Source organism: Mauremys reevesii, linkage group 1 (assembly GCF_016161935.1).
Source record: "Mauremys reevesii isolate NIE-2019 linkage group 1, ASM1616193v1, whole genome shotgun sequence".
Taxonomy (NCBI): domain Eukaryota; kingdom Metazoa; phylum Chordata; order Testudines; family Geoemydidae; genus Mauremys; species Mauremys reevesii.
The window spans coordinates 163213272-163228207 of NC_052623.1; the positions used below are offsets into that span (position 1 = coordinate 163213272).

Below are 14936 nucleotides of genomic sequence, written 5' to 3' on the forward strand. Positions count from 1 at the left end.
GGGAAAATGGCCGATCAATCTTCTCTCACCCCATAGTTTCAAGGTTCCTCAAGGGACTGGAACGTTTGTACCCTCAAGTCAGACGCCCGACCCCTACCTGGGATCTCAAACTGGTGCTAGCCAAGCTTATGGGTGCTCCTTTCGAACCACTGGCCACCTGCTCGCTGCTGTACCTTTCCTGGAAGACAGCCTTCCTCGTCGCTATTACTTCGGCAAGACGAGTATCTGAGCTTTGGGCCTTGACAGCGGACCCCCCGTATATGGTATTCCGTAAGGACAAGGTACAGCTGTGACCACACCCCTCCTTCCTCCCTAAGGTGGTGTCCGCCTTTCATGTCAATCAAGACATCTTCCTCCCAGTGTTTTTCCCGCAGCCGCACCCATCGCGTCGGGAACAACAGCTGCACTCCCTAGACGATCGCAGGGCTCTCACCTTTTATATTGAGAGAACAAAACCCTTCCGAAGGTCACCTCAGCTCTTTGTAGCCGTGGCAGACCAGATGCAAGGCCTACCGGTCTCATCCCAATGAATTTCATCTTGGGTAACATTCTGTGTCCGTACATGCTATGATTTGGCTCACGTTCCAGCTAGCCACCTCACCGCCCATCCTACTCGGGCTCAAGCTTCATCTGCCGCCTTCCTGGCCCATGTTCCCATCCAGGAAATATGTCGGGCAGCTACCTGGTCATCGATTCACACCTTTGCCTCACATTACGCATTGGTTCAACAGTCCAGAGATGATGCAGCATTTGGCTCAGTAGTTTTGCATTCTGCAACATCTCACTCTGACCCCACCGCCTAGGTAAGGCTTGGGAATCACCTAATTGGAATCGATATGAGCAAGCACTCGAAGAAGAAAAGACGGTTACTCACATTTGTAACTGTTGTTCTTCGAGATGTGTTGCTCATATCCATTCGAAACCCACCCTCCTTCCCCTCTGTCGCAGTAGCCGGCAAGAAGGAACTGAAGGGCCGTTGGGTCGGCAGGGGTATATATCCGACGCCATAACGGCGCCACTCAAGGGGGGTGACCCAGCCGACCCACCGAGTGTTGCTAGGGTAAAAATCTTCCGACGAACATGCACGCAGCGCGCACACACCTAATTGGAATGGATATGAGCAACACATTTCGAAGAACAACAGTTACAAAGGTGAGTAACTGTCTTTTTCTGTTGCAGAAAATGCATGTATCCCTGTTTTTACAAGAACAAATATTTCTATAATATGTTAACTGTCAACAGATATTGTGAGTGCTCTAGATTGCCCAACACTTCTGTTATAAAACCTTGCTTTCTGTTGTTTATAAATACTGTGCCAAACTCTGTTTGGGCTATTATTTTCCATGCCAGTCATCTGCCTCAGGTTGAACATTTCTGAAAGTTTCAGCAAAAATAGCTTACCCATTTCCAAGAACGAGATTTGCAAAACAACATATTTTTTCCTATTGTTAAAAAACAAAACAAAAAAAACCCTTACAATTGTTTCATTAAGAAGCTCTAAGGCCTTTATGCTTTGTAGTACGGATTAGAAATTTGGAATTGGCTACCCCCTGGTTTCAGATGTCTTTTGTTGTTCTGTGGGAAAACTGCCCAAATGTATCCAAGTTTATAATTCTTTGAAAACAAGTATGTTTGCATATGCTAAGTAATGACTTGGAGTTTGGCAGCTAAATTCTCCAAAGATTTTCTGTGTTGGGCAGGGGTTGAGCAGGAGTTTCCCTATAAGTGCTGCTCCTGGCTGCGGTGGTGGTGGGCACAGGAACAAAAAGCACTGAGACGCTCTTTGTGCTGCACCGTGTTGCCCCTCAAATGCAGAGGGAACAAGAGCCAGACGTGGGGATTGAAGAACTGGGGCTGGGAAATATGGTAGTTGAAGCCAGGGGAAGAGACTGGTAGCTATGCTATGGGGTTGAATCAGAGTCATGTATGAAGAGACTGTTGTCTGTAGGAACCCTGTTTCACCTGTTGAAAGTCAAAAAATGTATAGTGAATGAGGCAGGGAGTTGCAGGAGTAGAGGACAGTATCAGGGTTAAGGCAGTTGAATGCACAGGCAACCTTAATTCTGTCATTTTTTAACCTTGAGTGCTTGACTCTGCAACCTTAACAATTTTCTTTTAACATATGTTTTGTGTAGTATGCTGTAGGATACAACCTGAGTGATGACCAGCTCTGATAGCCCTCATGCTGATACCCAGTTACTAGGTCTATTTAAAAAAGCAGTCCTTAAATTCATAATGTGCTATTGCTCCTAGGAATCTGAAATTCACATGGGCAAAAATTGCAGGAAACTTCTGCAGTATATTGGGGGATATTTCACATACCATGTAATCCATTTTGTATTTAAATATACATTGTTTTACTTTAAAAAAAAATGAATACAAGGTCAATCAGTATACTGAAAATCTACAAAATCACCATGCCCATCTTGTATAAAATATTTAAGGAAAACAAATTTACAGAAGTTAGAACTCTACTGTTTTTATGGGGAGGAGGGGCATGGTATTTTTTCATTTGTGGATCCCCTTCCTCTACCACTTTAAATCCTTCTTTTGCATGCTAAGTGAGCCAGGTTCTGTCATACACTGACTTCATGAGGACATCAAGAGTCTAAGATATTTTAATAATAATTTTGAAATATAATTTGCAATCTTGCAAAGTGTGCAATCAAAGAATGCTAAGGTATTGATAGGCAAAACAGTGAGGCTACCACTGGGAAGGGGGCTGTTGTAGCCTTGGAAACAGCTGTAACAGTTCTTATGGCCCATGTGTTTCTGTACAGTCTACTCATGCTGAATAATTTAATATGCAGTGCTAGTTTGTATTAGTATTGAGGAAGTCAGCTCAAATAGAAATTAAAGAACTTCACTTCACTATTTTTAATAATTTGTTATTTTTTAACATAGTAAGGAGATCTCTTTTAACTTGATATCTTCCCATCCCCTTATGGATGCTATCTTAGTGTTTAAAACAATATAAAACTTACAATATGCACTGCAAAAAATAAATAAATTTAGGATTGATAGTCAACTAAACTATTTTTTTTTTATCCAGGAAGCAGAAGAAAGTGAAGGCTCAGGTTCCTCTGAAGAGGAAGAATGGAAAAGTGACAAGAAAAGCAACAGTAACAGTTCTAGGTAAAAAAAAATATTTCCACTTTCTCACATAAGTCTCTCCTGACTGTTGTCAAGTTTTGTTTTTGAATGTCTACACAAATGTAGATTAAAATCTCCAATATAAAGTTCTATCATGATTAGGTTACTTGAAGAAATCCATTTTCTGAAAACACCCTGGGATTAGGGGCTTTTTACCAGCAATCAAGGAAGATGCTCAGTCAAGGGACCTATGTGTGTGTTAAACAAGAAACCTTGCCAATATTCACTTCTTTACTCTTACTGAAATGATTGTTTTTTAAAAAGGGAAGCCACATTTTGTGTATGCTAAATACAAATATCTTATTAAGGCAACATTAAAGTTAAAAAGTTGATGTTTGAATTACCACGGTGACTTTTATCATCAATCATAGAAATGTAGGCCTGGAAGGGACTTTGAGAAGTCAAGTCCAGCCCCCTGCACTGAGGCAGGACCAAGTAAATCTCAACCATCCCTGACACGTGTTTGTCTAATCTGTTCTTTTAAAACCTCCAGTGTTAGGGGATTCCACAGCCTCCCTTGGAAATCTATTCCAGGGCTTCACGACCCTTATAGTTAGAAAATTGTTCCTGATATCTAACCTAATCTCCCTTGCAGTAGATTAAGCCCATTACTACTTGTCCTAACTTCAGCGGTTATAGAGAACAATTGAACAGTCCTCTGTACAACAGCCATTAAATATTTAAAGACTATCATCAGGTCCCACCCCCCAGTCGTCTTTTTTCTCAAAGCTAAACATGGCCAGTTTTTAACCTTTCCCCATAGTTCAGGTTTTCTAAACTTCTTATAATTTTTGTTGCTTTCCTTTGGACTCTCTCCAGTTTGTTCACATCTTTCCAAAAGTATGGCACCCAAAACTGGACACTGTACTCCAGCTGAGACCTGACCAATGCCAAATAGAGTGGGACAATTACCTCCTCTGACTTACATACAACATGCGTGTTAATATATCCTAGAATATTAACCTTTTTCAAAACTGCATCACATTGACTCATATTCAGTTTGTGATTCACTGTAGCCCCCAGATCCTTTTCAGCAGTACTACCACCAAGCCAGTTATTCTCCATTTTGTAGTTGTGCATTTGATTTTATCCTTCCTAAATGAAGTACTTTGCATTTGTCTTCATTAAATTTCATCTTGTTGAATTGAGGCCAGCTCTCCAATTTATCATAAGAAGTGCATAAGATAAATTAAGGACTCAGAAATCAGCAAATACAAAAGCTAAGTAGTCTGATACCACACTTTCTCAAATACAGTTTGGGAATGTAAGAATGTGTGGTGACATATATTTTTAATATGAGAAATGCAGAATTTTTATTTCCTGATGTGAGTCTTCAGTGCATATGAAGGATTTGTGAATAGTGAGTCCTTTACATTTAATTTCATAGGCTTGTAAAGGAAAAAGTTGGAAGATGTCCCCAGTAGTAGGGCTAATAGACAAGGGAAAGCACAGGCAAGTTTCATCTTTTAATGTCATAACTGTGTCCTTTAAGAATTTATAGGCGTGATTTGGCTAATGTCTGTTTTAAGCTGTGTACATGTTTCTGTGCCAGTGCAGAAGACTTAGTGATCCCAGAGTTTTCCAGCATTGTTCTTTGAGTAGATGCAGCCATGTATTACAAGTAAAGTGACTGCGCTCATGTTTGTAGCCCATCCCTTGGCTATATGAGGTAGCGCCGTCCTGACCACTCTGTTTCCTTCTCACCATTTGTCAGCTGAAGTTGGAGCTCTGTGTGGTTCTCGCTTTACAACCTCGTAATTAGTATATAGCATAGTGTTAGTGGCAGTGCACCCCAGTGATGCCCTCACCTGGGTTCAAGCATTGCCATTAGTGGGGAGTGGAGATTCCTAACAGTGACCCCTACACATGGTGCTTGCTCTGCCTTGGCGAAACTCATCATAAGGAGCACTGTTTGATCTGCAGATCATTCAAAAAGAGGACTTACGTGGCACGGGACCTTTGCCTTAAGCAGCACCTGGTTGAGCAGTCCATGAGGCCTGACCCAGTACTGAAGCTTCTGACGCCTCATCGGTAGAGTGGAGGGAAGGGCAGACACCTCATACCACCAAGTTTGGTTCCAGGCATCTGTTGAGGCTGGTACAATGAGAACAGTGCTGGTACTGACAGCGTCAGTGGTGTTGACGTACCAGACTGAGACAGACCTACTTTGCCCTTTCGTCCTGTCCTCGCCGCTGGTTCAAGACTTCAGGGCTGGCGTCCATGATAGCCCTTCAGTTGGAATGTGCCGCTGAAGTCTCAGCACTGAACCACAAAGCACTCATTCTGGGCCTTGGTATGGACATGGTACCAGAGACAGTACAAGGGTCTTCAGTACTGAGTCCGTCCGTCAGGACTGACGCACTCAACAACACAGAGAGTTCCATACCAGGACCTGTTACGTCGGGTGGCCTTGTCGCTGGGTATTCAGGTGGAGTTTCTCCAGGAGAATACCCATAAACTCGTGGACATTCTCCAATCCTCTGTCCCTGGGAGAGTGGCCCTCCCTATTAATGAGGCACACCTTGGTATCACTCGTGGCCAGGTGGTTGGAGAAGAGCTATTTTGTGCCGGTACAGAGATACAAAGGGTTTTATTCTCATCTGGCCCTGAACTCCCTGGTGGTCACAGCCGTGAATGGCAGGGCTCAGCAGAGCAGATTCAGGTCGTCCTCCAAGGACAGAAACTCAAAGTGCCTAGATCTTCTAGGCAGGAAGATACACATCTCATCATCACTGCAGATGAGGATCGTGAGCCAGCAAGTTCTGCTCGCCAAATATGACTTCCCCAATTGGTCGGCTATGGCCAAATTTAAGGAGCAGTTGCCCGAGGCTTCCCAGGATGAATTTTGATTGTTTTGTTGCTGAGGGCTGCTTAGTGGTAAAAAGTCATTGCAATCTGCCCTTCATGTGACAGACACTTTGTCAGGGCGATGGCCTTGGAAAATTACTAAGAGGAGGACTTCCTGGCTCCAGAACTCAGGAATTGCCCTGTATGTCCAGCAAGCTATTGAGGACTTGCCGTTCAGTTTATAACGGACAAGACTGATGAAACTCTGCATTCTTTTAAGGCTTCATGGGCTACCCTAAGGTTGCTGGGGGTGTATATGCCATCTGCACAGAGACACCATTACGGGGCACAGCAACAGCAGCCATACAGGCCACAGCACCCCTTCCCGCCAAGACAGTGAGTCTACCCCAGGAGGAGGGGTAAGTCTCACAAGAGGAAGCACTTGAGCTTGGGGCCTGGCCTCTCTGCACACCCTCCTTTGACATCTGCTAAGCACACATTTTGACTTGTTGGTCTAGAGCCCTGTTCCAGTTGTTGTTTTTCCCTTGTCATCCACTCGTTCCTTTGGGGACAGGCTGTCCGGCTTTTACAATGCCTGGGTCTTGATAATGTCTGACCACTGTGTCCTACACACTGTCAGATCAGGTTACGCCAACCAGTTTGTCTCTACACCCACACCCCCTCTCCATCCCTCTTTAAGATCCCCTATCATGAGATGCTGCTCTTCAAGCAGGTCAGCTCTCTGGTAACATTGGGAGTGGTGGAGGAGGTTCTGTGAGAATGCCACAGTTGCGGGTTTTACTCCCAGTATTTCCTGATACCGAAATCCAAGGATGGGATGAGGCCTGTCCTTGACCTCCGGGAACTCAGCAAATTAATCAAGCACATGAAGTTCTGTGTGGTCACTCTATCAGCTATCCTCCCTATTTTGTCTCAGAATGACCGGTTCACTGTTGTGGACTTTGCAGATGCCTACTTCCATGTGGTCATTCTGCCGAGTTACAGGAAGTCTCTCTTCGCTTAATGGTAGGAGACTGCCACTTTCAGTACACAGTTCTCCTGTCTGGGCTCTCTTCTGTCCCTTGGGTTTTCACCAAATGAATGGCAGTGGTCATGGTGTACCTCAGGAGGAAGAGAATCCATATCTTCCCCTACCTTGATGACTGGCTGCTGAAGGCAGCTCCAGAGAGTAGGTTTTCGCCCACACTATGCTTACTCGACCATTTGGGTCTGAATCTAAACACCATGAAGTTGACCTCCACTTCCACTCAGCAAATAGTTCACTGGGGCCCTGTTAGATTCCATGAGGCCAGGGGCATTCCTGCTGACGAACTGCTTTCAGACGATTCACTAGCTGTGTCTCAGTTTGCAATCATAACCATCCACCACAGTCTGCATGTGCCTGAGCCTGCCTGTTGGGCCACATGTCCGCACGTAGTCTGTTTTGCCAGATGTGGCTCAGGATGGTTTACCGCCCTGCCCTGCATTCTCTAGGCAGGTTGGTTCGCCTTCCTTCGTCAGTCCTGCAGTCCTTGCTCTGGTGGGACTCTCCATGTAATATGGGCAAGAAGTCACCTTCGCTCAGCCTTTTCTGACCAAGTCATTGGTTACCGTCGCGTCCCTTCTGGGTTGGGGAGCGCATCTGGACTTTCTGCAGTTGCAGGATCTGTGATCAGAACAGAAGGCCTTACTCCATATCAGTATGTTGGAGCTTCGGGCTGTCCACAATGCGTGTTTGTGCCTTCCAGGACCAGATCAGGCATTTAGTGGTTCACATACTTAAGGACAATACCACCACAATGTATTATATGAACAGATAAGGGGGCCCTCACTCCAGATCATTCTGCCTGGAGGTGATCAACATGTGGCAGTTCTGTATTGAAGAGACATCACCCAGATAACTATTCCCATACCAGGGGTCAAGAACCGTCTTGCTGATCATCTCACCAGGGTTTTCTTCCCAACCATGAGTGGTCCTTAAAGACGGAAGTCCTTCGGCTGATGTTCACAACATGGGGCGTTCCCACAATTGACCTCTTTGACGAGGGAAAACAAAGTGTTGCCTATTCTACTCTCGAGAGGGACTCATCCTGGGCGCGCTCTCTCTGATGCCTTCCACTGCAGCTGGAAGTCGACTCTGCTGTATGCATCCCCCTCCTATCCCAGTCCTTCCCCAGGTCATCACCAAGCTAAAGGTGAATTGAGCCAGACTCATCCTCATTGCCCTGGCATGACTGAGGCAGCACTGGTTCTCAGATCTCCTCGTCTGTCTGTTCAGCCTCCCATGCTGCTTCCTCTTCTTCCCAACCTCCTCACAAAGGACTACATCTACCCTGCATTCAGTATCCGCTCATTGCACCTTTATGGCATGGCTGAATGAGGAGGATGGGTGTTGCTGAGAGGCCGTCCAACAGGTCCTACTTAATAGTAGGACGCTTTCTACTAGAACACCCAATTTGCAAAATGGAAGAGGTTTTCCATGTCATCCTTGGCCCATGGGGACGCATCCAGCAGAGGCTTCCATCCAGGACATCTTAGAGTACCTGTTACATCATCAAGAATTGGGCATAGCACTCAATTCTCTGAGACTGCACTTAGCAGCAATATCAGTGTTTCATCCTCCTATCCAAGGAAAATTGGTTTTCTCCAGTGCCAAGGTGACACGATCTCTGAAAGGGCTCCTCCACTTGCATCCTCCAGTCCGAGAGCCAGACCCTTTGTGGGACCTGAACACTGTTTTAGCGACTCTAATGGGGTCTCCATTCGAGCCCCTTGCTTCCTGTCTTCTGCCTGTTCTGTGTCAAAAAACTGCATTCTTGATAGCCATTACCTCTGTCAGAAGGGCGTGTTAGTTACAGGGCCTGATGGCTGGGCCTCCTTACATGCAGTTCTTCAGGGACATGGTTACGCTTCAGCCACTCCCAAAGTTTGTATCCAAGGTGGTCTCTGTTTCATTTGAACCAAGCGATGTGTTTGCCTGTATTTTTTCCCTAAGCTGCATTCTTCCATGGAGTAGCAACGCCTCCATATCCTTGACGTTAGATGCTGTCTATCCTTCCATCTGAACAGGACTGAACAATTTTGGGCTTCACTTTGCCTGTTTGTACGTATGGACCGCATGAAAGGACAAGCTGTCTCTGAGCAGACAATCTCTGGATGGCTAATGTCTTGCATTAAGACAGCATATGAGATAGCATCAGCTATGCCTCCTCAGCTGGTTCGGGGACATTTGATCAGAGACGGGCAATGTCAGTGGCATTCCCAAATGACATGTCCATATTGGACATTTGTAGGGTAGCCATGTGGTTGTCCATGCATACATTTATGGACCATTATGTGATCACCACTTCTTCCAGAGCAGACGATAATGTTGGAAGAGTGGTCCTGCGATCCTTGCTCAAGTAGACTGAGCCGTGCCTCTGGATGGAGGTACTACTTGGAGTCACCTACTTGGAATACATTTCTGCATCTACTCGAAGAAGAAGAAACAGTTACTTGCTGTGACTGTGGTTGTTCGAGATGTGAGGCAGACTTGTATTCCACGGCCCACTCTCCATCCCCTCTGCATTGGTGTCTTTTCCTGGACTTGTGGTGTAAATCCCGTTCTTGGAAATGGGTAAGCCAAGGAAGGGGCTACAGGCCTGAGGCATGAGCACCACACCTCCTATGGGTATTGCTAGGCAAAAGTCTCTGGCTCCAATGTGCATGTGGACCTTCTTGGAATACACGACTGCATCATATTTTGAAGAACCACAGTTACTGTAAGTAACTGTTTCTTTTTACTATTAAAACTACTAATCCAAACGTCTTCTAAATTGGCCTGATTTCTAAGCCGTGGTGAAATCCATAATTTAACAATTATAAATGTTTGATATCAGCAGACTTGTCTTCAAAAGTATGCACTTAGTTAGCTGCACACAATGTGCACTGCATATCTTAAAGTCTGTGCCTATAAGCTTAATAAAAATTTGCATATATTTAGTGTGGCATATTCTGATTCTCAAACTTCGTTAAATCAAACACAATTTTTTCAAAACTGTTCTCATCCTCAGGGATGACTGTCCATGCCAAGTTACAGCTGTTTTTGTTGGAATCCTATCTAACTATAAGAAGCTATGGTTAGCATGTCTTTTAGAAAAGGAAATTGTTTTGTTTTTTAAACCCTCAATGAAATAAGAGATGTCTGAAAGTATGTATCTTCTGTTGCCTGTGAGTAGGTAGGATGTTCCTATTTATTGGAATCCTTCTGAAATACAGTAAAGGAACACATTGAATGTTGTACAGAACTTCTATAAGGACAAAAATGTCATAGTTGCATGCTAGTGACTGAAGAATTAGTGCCATAAATTAAAATGCTAGCCAAAGTGAAGGAATTAGAAATTCTTTTGAAATGTATCACAGCAATTAAACCTTCCTCTACTCCTCCTGACAACCTCCAAAACCACTGAAGATCAGGACAGTGGAATGGGAACTTTACATCTACAAATATTGTTACAATTAATTTAACATTCTTAACTAGTTGTCAGCTATTTGAATATCTAAATTCCATTTGTTTCCATTATTTTCCCTGTGAACAGTGACTCTTCAAGTAGATATTCTGACTGGATAGCTGATGCAGGGATAAATCTCAAGCCTCCTGTACGAACATCTCGACGCAAAGCTATCAGATATTGTAGTACTTCAGAAGATGAAGTATCAGCAGAGAAATCTTTTCCTCCAAAGAGAAGAAGAAAAAGAAGGAAAAAACCCAAACCGAAAAAGCAGGAAGAGGTATTATACTGTTAATTCCTTCTATTCACTTAATTCTTCATCTATCTCTTTTTATGTTTTAAATCTCTTATACCTGGACTTTATGGAGTTCGTATACGTTACCTCCGTATTAGGCAGAGGTGTTTGTGATATTACTAACTGTGGTTGTCTTAAAGTTAACCTTGGGCTCCTTTACCTTTTCAAAAATTTCCCCCTCCCAGCAACATTACATTCCATAATTAAATTTTATGGACTTTGCTTTACAACAGGTAACTAAAGCCTCCGCACCCTTATGGGGTCCAAACAGATGGTTTTTCTTACCCTTTACCGCTTTTATAGCAGCTTTGAATACAAAAGCAAGGAATGCACATATTTAAGGGTTTTATTTGTTTAGATTTTAGAATACTTTTGGTGATTTTCTGAATTTTAAAACCGTTTTTGATACAAAAACGTCTAAAAACAAATTAATTGAACTGCCATTTAATATCCTCAACACAAACCTTTCCATATCCAGTTGATCCACTCTTATAAGCCTGCCACTGTTTCTCAGTGCCTATTTGGAAATTTGGATGCCTAGAAGGCCAGAAATCTGGGCTTGAGAGAACTGTGACCCTGGAATTTGGTTGTTCTTCAAAATGTCTTTATTTTACATTGAGGGGACTCCAACTCTGACATCTCCACTGATTACAGTTGTAGTAGTATTACATTAGAGAGCAGATGTGTCTTCCCTGGTAACCAGTTCCCAAACCATTGAAAGCTTTGTTTAAAACCAACACTTCAAACTCTCTGGAAAGTTATTCGCAGCCAGTAAAGGCAGATAAGACTGATGTAATGTTCTGTCTGCATGCTGTACTGCTTAATCGACAGGTGATTGCATTCTGCACCAGCTTCACTTTCTGAATCTTTTCAAGGTATGCCTCACATAGAATGCACTGTAGTAATTCAACAGTCCTAGAATAACCAGGGCAAATTCTGCATCCAAAGTGAAGTGTCATTCTCCTAGTCAAACATCACACGGTTCACCATACTTGATATGGGATAAGAACTTTTAAAATAAATTAAAGAAAATAACTGGTTAGAACCTCAGCCCTATCACCAAAGGGATGTAAATAATCATTCATTTAAATAACTTAAGTCTTCAAAACAGCACAAGTATTAAATGGTTTATAGGCCTTGTGCTGGCCCTCTGCGCTGGGTGGGAATTTTACCCTGAATTCCTTGGTAAATTCTAAAGTGGTGGAAAATAGCATTCTGTAATAATGTGGAGAACTGGAATCTTTAAGCGCTTCAGGTGATTTTGCAACTCCTTGTAGCCAGGGGATTGGTGGTAAAACAGAGTGCCTTTCGAATGTATGTCATCATACAGTATAAAGTGTATGATGATCTATATGTAAGTCTGTTTTTCTCAAAGATTATATAGTCACCTTTGATTCTGAATATTAGTTTTGAAGTGGCAGATATATAATAACTTGGAATTTCTTTGCTTTAAGCTACACTTGGTACACATTTAAATAGTCTGAAGGTTTTCTGTTTAATAAAATGACATATATACATAATCAATATGTAGTTGCCAGACAGTGCACAATAGAACAGTAGTTTCAAAAATTAGACAAGTCTTTTTGACAGTCATGTTAAGAACTACCATGCAGCTCTGAGAGAACTGTGCCCTACAAGTTTATTGGGAGTAGAATACTTTATGGTTGACATACTTAATGATGACAATGGAAGAACTGCAAATATAGGGAGAACCAGAATACCAAACTTGTGTATCAAAATGTGGGCTTTAGGAGATTTTTGGTCTTAAGGTTTTGTATAGAGCTTAATTTATTATTGTTTCATGGTATTAACATTGTGTAGACTTGAGAAGAAATTCTTGGATAACAAGTTTTCATGACACTACACTAAGAACATAATTTCTAATGTATAACTATCCTGTTTATCAGAATGTGCAAAATAGTACTCCCACACAACCAGTAAACGAAGACGTGTTATATGACTACCATCCTCCTGTTTGGATAACTGACACAGCACTTCGAAAATCTCCTTTTGTTCCCCAAATGGGAGATGAGGTGAGAGGCTTTTCTCAAAAAGTGCTATAAAATTTTAGATTAACTAAAAGTTAACATAGCAATTGGCACTAAATATAGAAAAACAGTACTTTAGTGTTTCAAGTAAATAATTATTCGGTGGATTTTTATTTTTACAGGTAATATATTTTCGACAAGGTCATGAAGCTTATATTGAAGCAGTCAGAAAACATAATATTTATGAACTAAATCCCCACAAGGAGCCATGGAGAAAAATGGTCCTTAGGGTAAGAATATATTGAGGTTGTTACATGTTCAATACTGATAATGTGTGTTTAACAGTTTACATTAGCATTTTAAATTTTGTATAAATATAACTAGTGAGTATTTAGCTATGTAACTTCCCATTAATGTTTTCCTACCAACGTAAAGGAGGAAGAAAACTTTCTTCAGTCATCAAAGAAACCTTCAAAATTGCCCATGGGAAGCCTGGACTTCATTGAAATAAAAACATAAATCTTGGTTTTTTTAAAAGGGGTACAGACTCTATGTAAGGATTTGGTTGTCTCCCAATAAAATCTCATGTACAGTATTTAACACTACTGGCTTTTTGAGTGCTAAAACTATTCAGATATTTTATATAAGAAAACTAAACTAGAGATTATGCCTCTAGCATAGGGCTGAAACTTAATGGAATTTGTTGCTTTCATTTTTGTTTGTTATAGGATCAAGAACTGGTAAAAATTGTTGGGATACGATATGAAGTTGGCCCTCCTACACTGTGTTGCCTGAAGCTTGCTTTTATAGACCATGCCACTGGAAAACTTTCAGACAAATCATTTTCTCTCAAGTATGTGTTTCTCTGCTGAAAGCATATGCTAGATGATGATTTTTTTTAAAGAGACATTTCTTAATTTTTTGCTCTACGCAACGTAGCATAATATAATATGACACACAAATGAAAGCTAATTTTATGTTTTATCTAGATACCATGATATGCCAGATGTCATTGACTTTCTTGTATTGCGTCAGTTTTATGATGAAGCACGACAAAGGAATTGGCAAGCTTGTAAGTCTTCACCTTCCAAGTGTCTGGCAATATAGTTTTAGAATACAAACATTTTCCATTGTGGCTAGCTTCTGAGAATGTTATGTACAATTCATTGTGTTGACATTGATTTAAAAGGTTCTGTGTGGCTTGTGTCCTGACTATCATAGACTTCCAACAGCTCTCCATCATCAAATGCTCCACTGTTGCACTTGAGGTCAGCTGAGACCTTTTTGCAAACAGTTTCTAGAGATTTGAACATCTGAATGCTGGGGTTAGACATTGATGGAGAGACCTGGACTATGAAATGGAGTTCATTGCCTCCTAAACTCTCTGGTGTGCTAGAGCCAGGGTCTGGCCTTCAATTCATAGTGTTAAGGCTTATCTGTTTTTTCAGGCATTTGCCTCATTGTGGTTGAAGTCATACAAGTTTTTATATATTGTAGAATACTCAGCACCTTTAATGGTGCATGCCTTCTACACTGAAACATATATTTAACATCTTGTTGTTTGCATGCTACTATATGTTTGGATTTTAGAGCTTACTGTGAATGATAATGTATATTACTTTGTGTAGTCGGTTATTTTTCTTTTATCTAGTGTCTGTTTTTTAAAGTAGATATTTATACTTTTAAACCAAAATATACTATTGGAGGTCAGACTAGATGATCATGATGGTCCCTTCTGACATTAAAGTCTATGAGTCTGAGTCTATTCATTAGTTTTCTCTCTGGTAATTCCATCCTCAGAAAAAAGCATAATTAAAAACTTTTGGTTACCAGAATATGTATCTGAGTGGCAAAATGGTTCTTTCTCTTACAGCTGATAGATTCCGTTCCATTATTGATGATGCTTGGTGGTTTGGAACAGTGTTGGGTCAAGAGCCATATCAGCCACAGTATCCAGATAGTCACTTTCAGTGTTACAGTGTTAAGTAAGTACAGAGGCCTTTAAAATGTTTATTTACACAGTATAAATCCTGGCTTATATTGGTGGGCTGTAGGTGTAAGATGCACAAAATATTGTTGGTTGAAAACATAAAGCTCCATTAGCAAACAGTCTCTTAAGCACTATGTGAATGTATTGCCAAAATGCAGTAACTTTTTCATAAATAGTAACTTGCTAAACACAAATTGTATTCTATATTTGTGAAAGAGAGGAACCTCCTATTT

General features: G+C 41.7%; 1 protein-coding gene across 1 annotated transcript in view; it reads left to right on the forward strand.

Moving 5' to 3' along the window:
• The window catches only part of BRWD1 (bromodomain and WD repeat domain containing 1), a 115187-nt gene that overhangs the window by 45493 nt on the left and 54758 nt on the right, over nt 1-14936 (forward strand). Inside the window, exons 22-28 of the mRNA XM_039527263.1 lie at nt 3053-3135; nt 10518-10710; nt 12633-12758; nt 12896-13003; nt 13442-13566; nt 13703-13785; nt 14587-14698. Coding sequence (XP_039383197.1) covers nt 3053-3135; nt 10518-10710; nt 12633-12758; nt 12896-13003; nt 13442-13566; nt 13703-13785; nt 14587-14698 — 830 coding nt within the window. The remainder of the gene's footprint in view (nt 1-3052; nt 3136-10517; nt 10711-12632; nt 12759-12895; nt 13004-13441; nt 13567-13702; nt 13786-14586; nt 14699-14936) is intronic.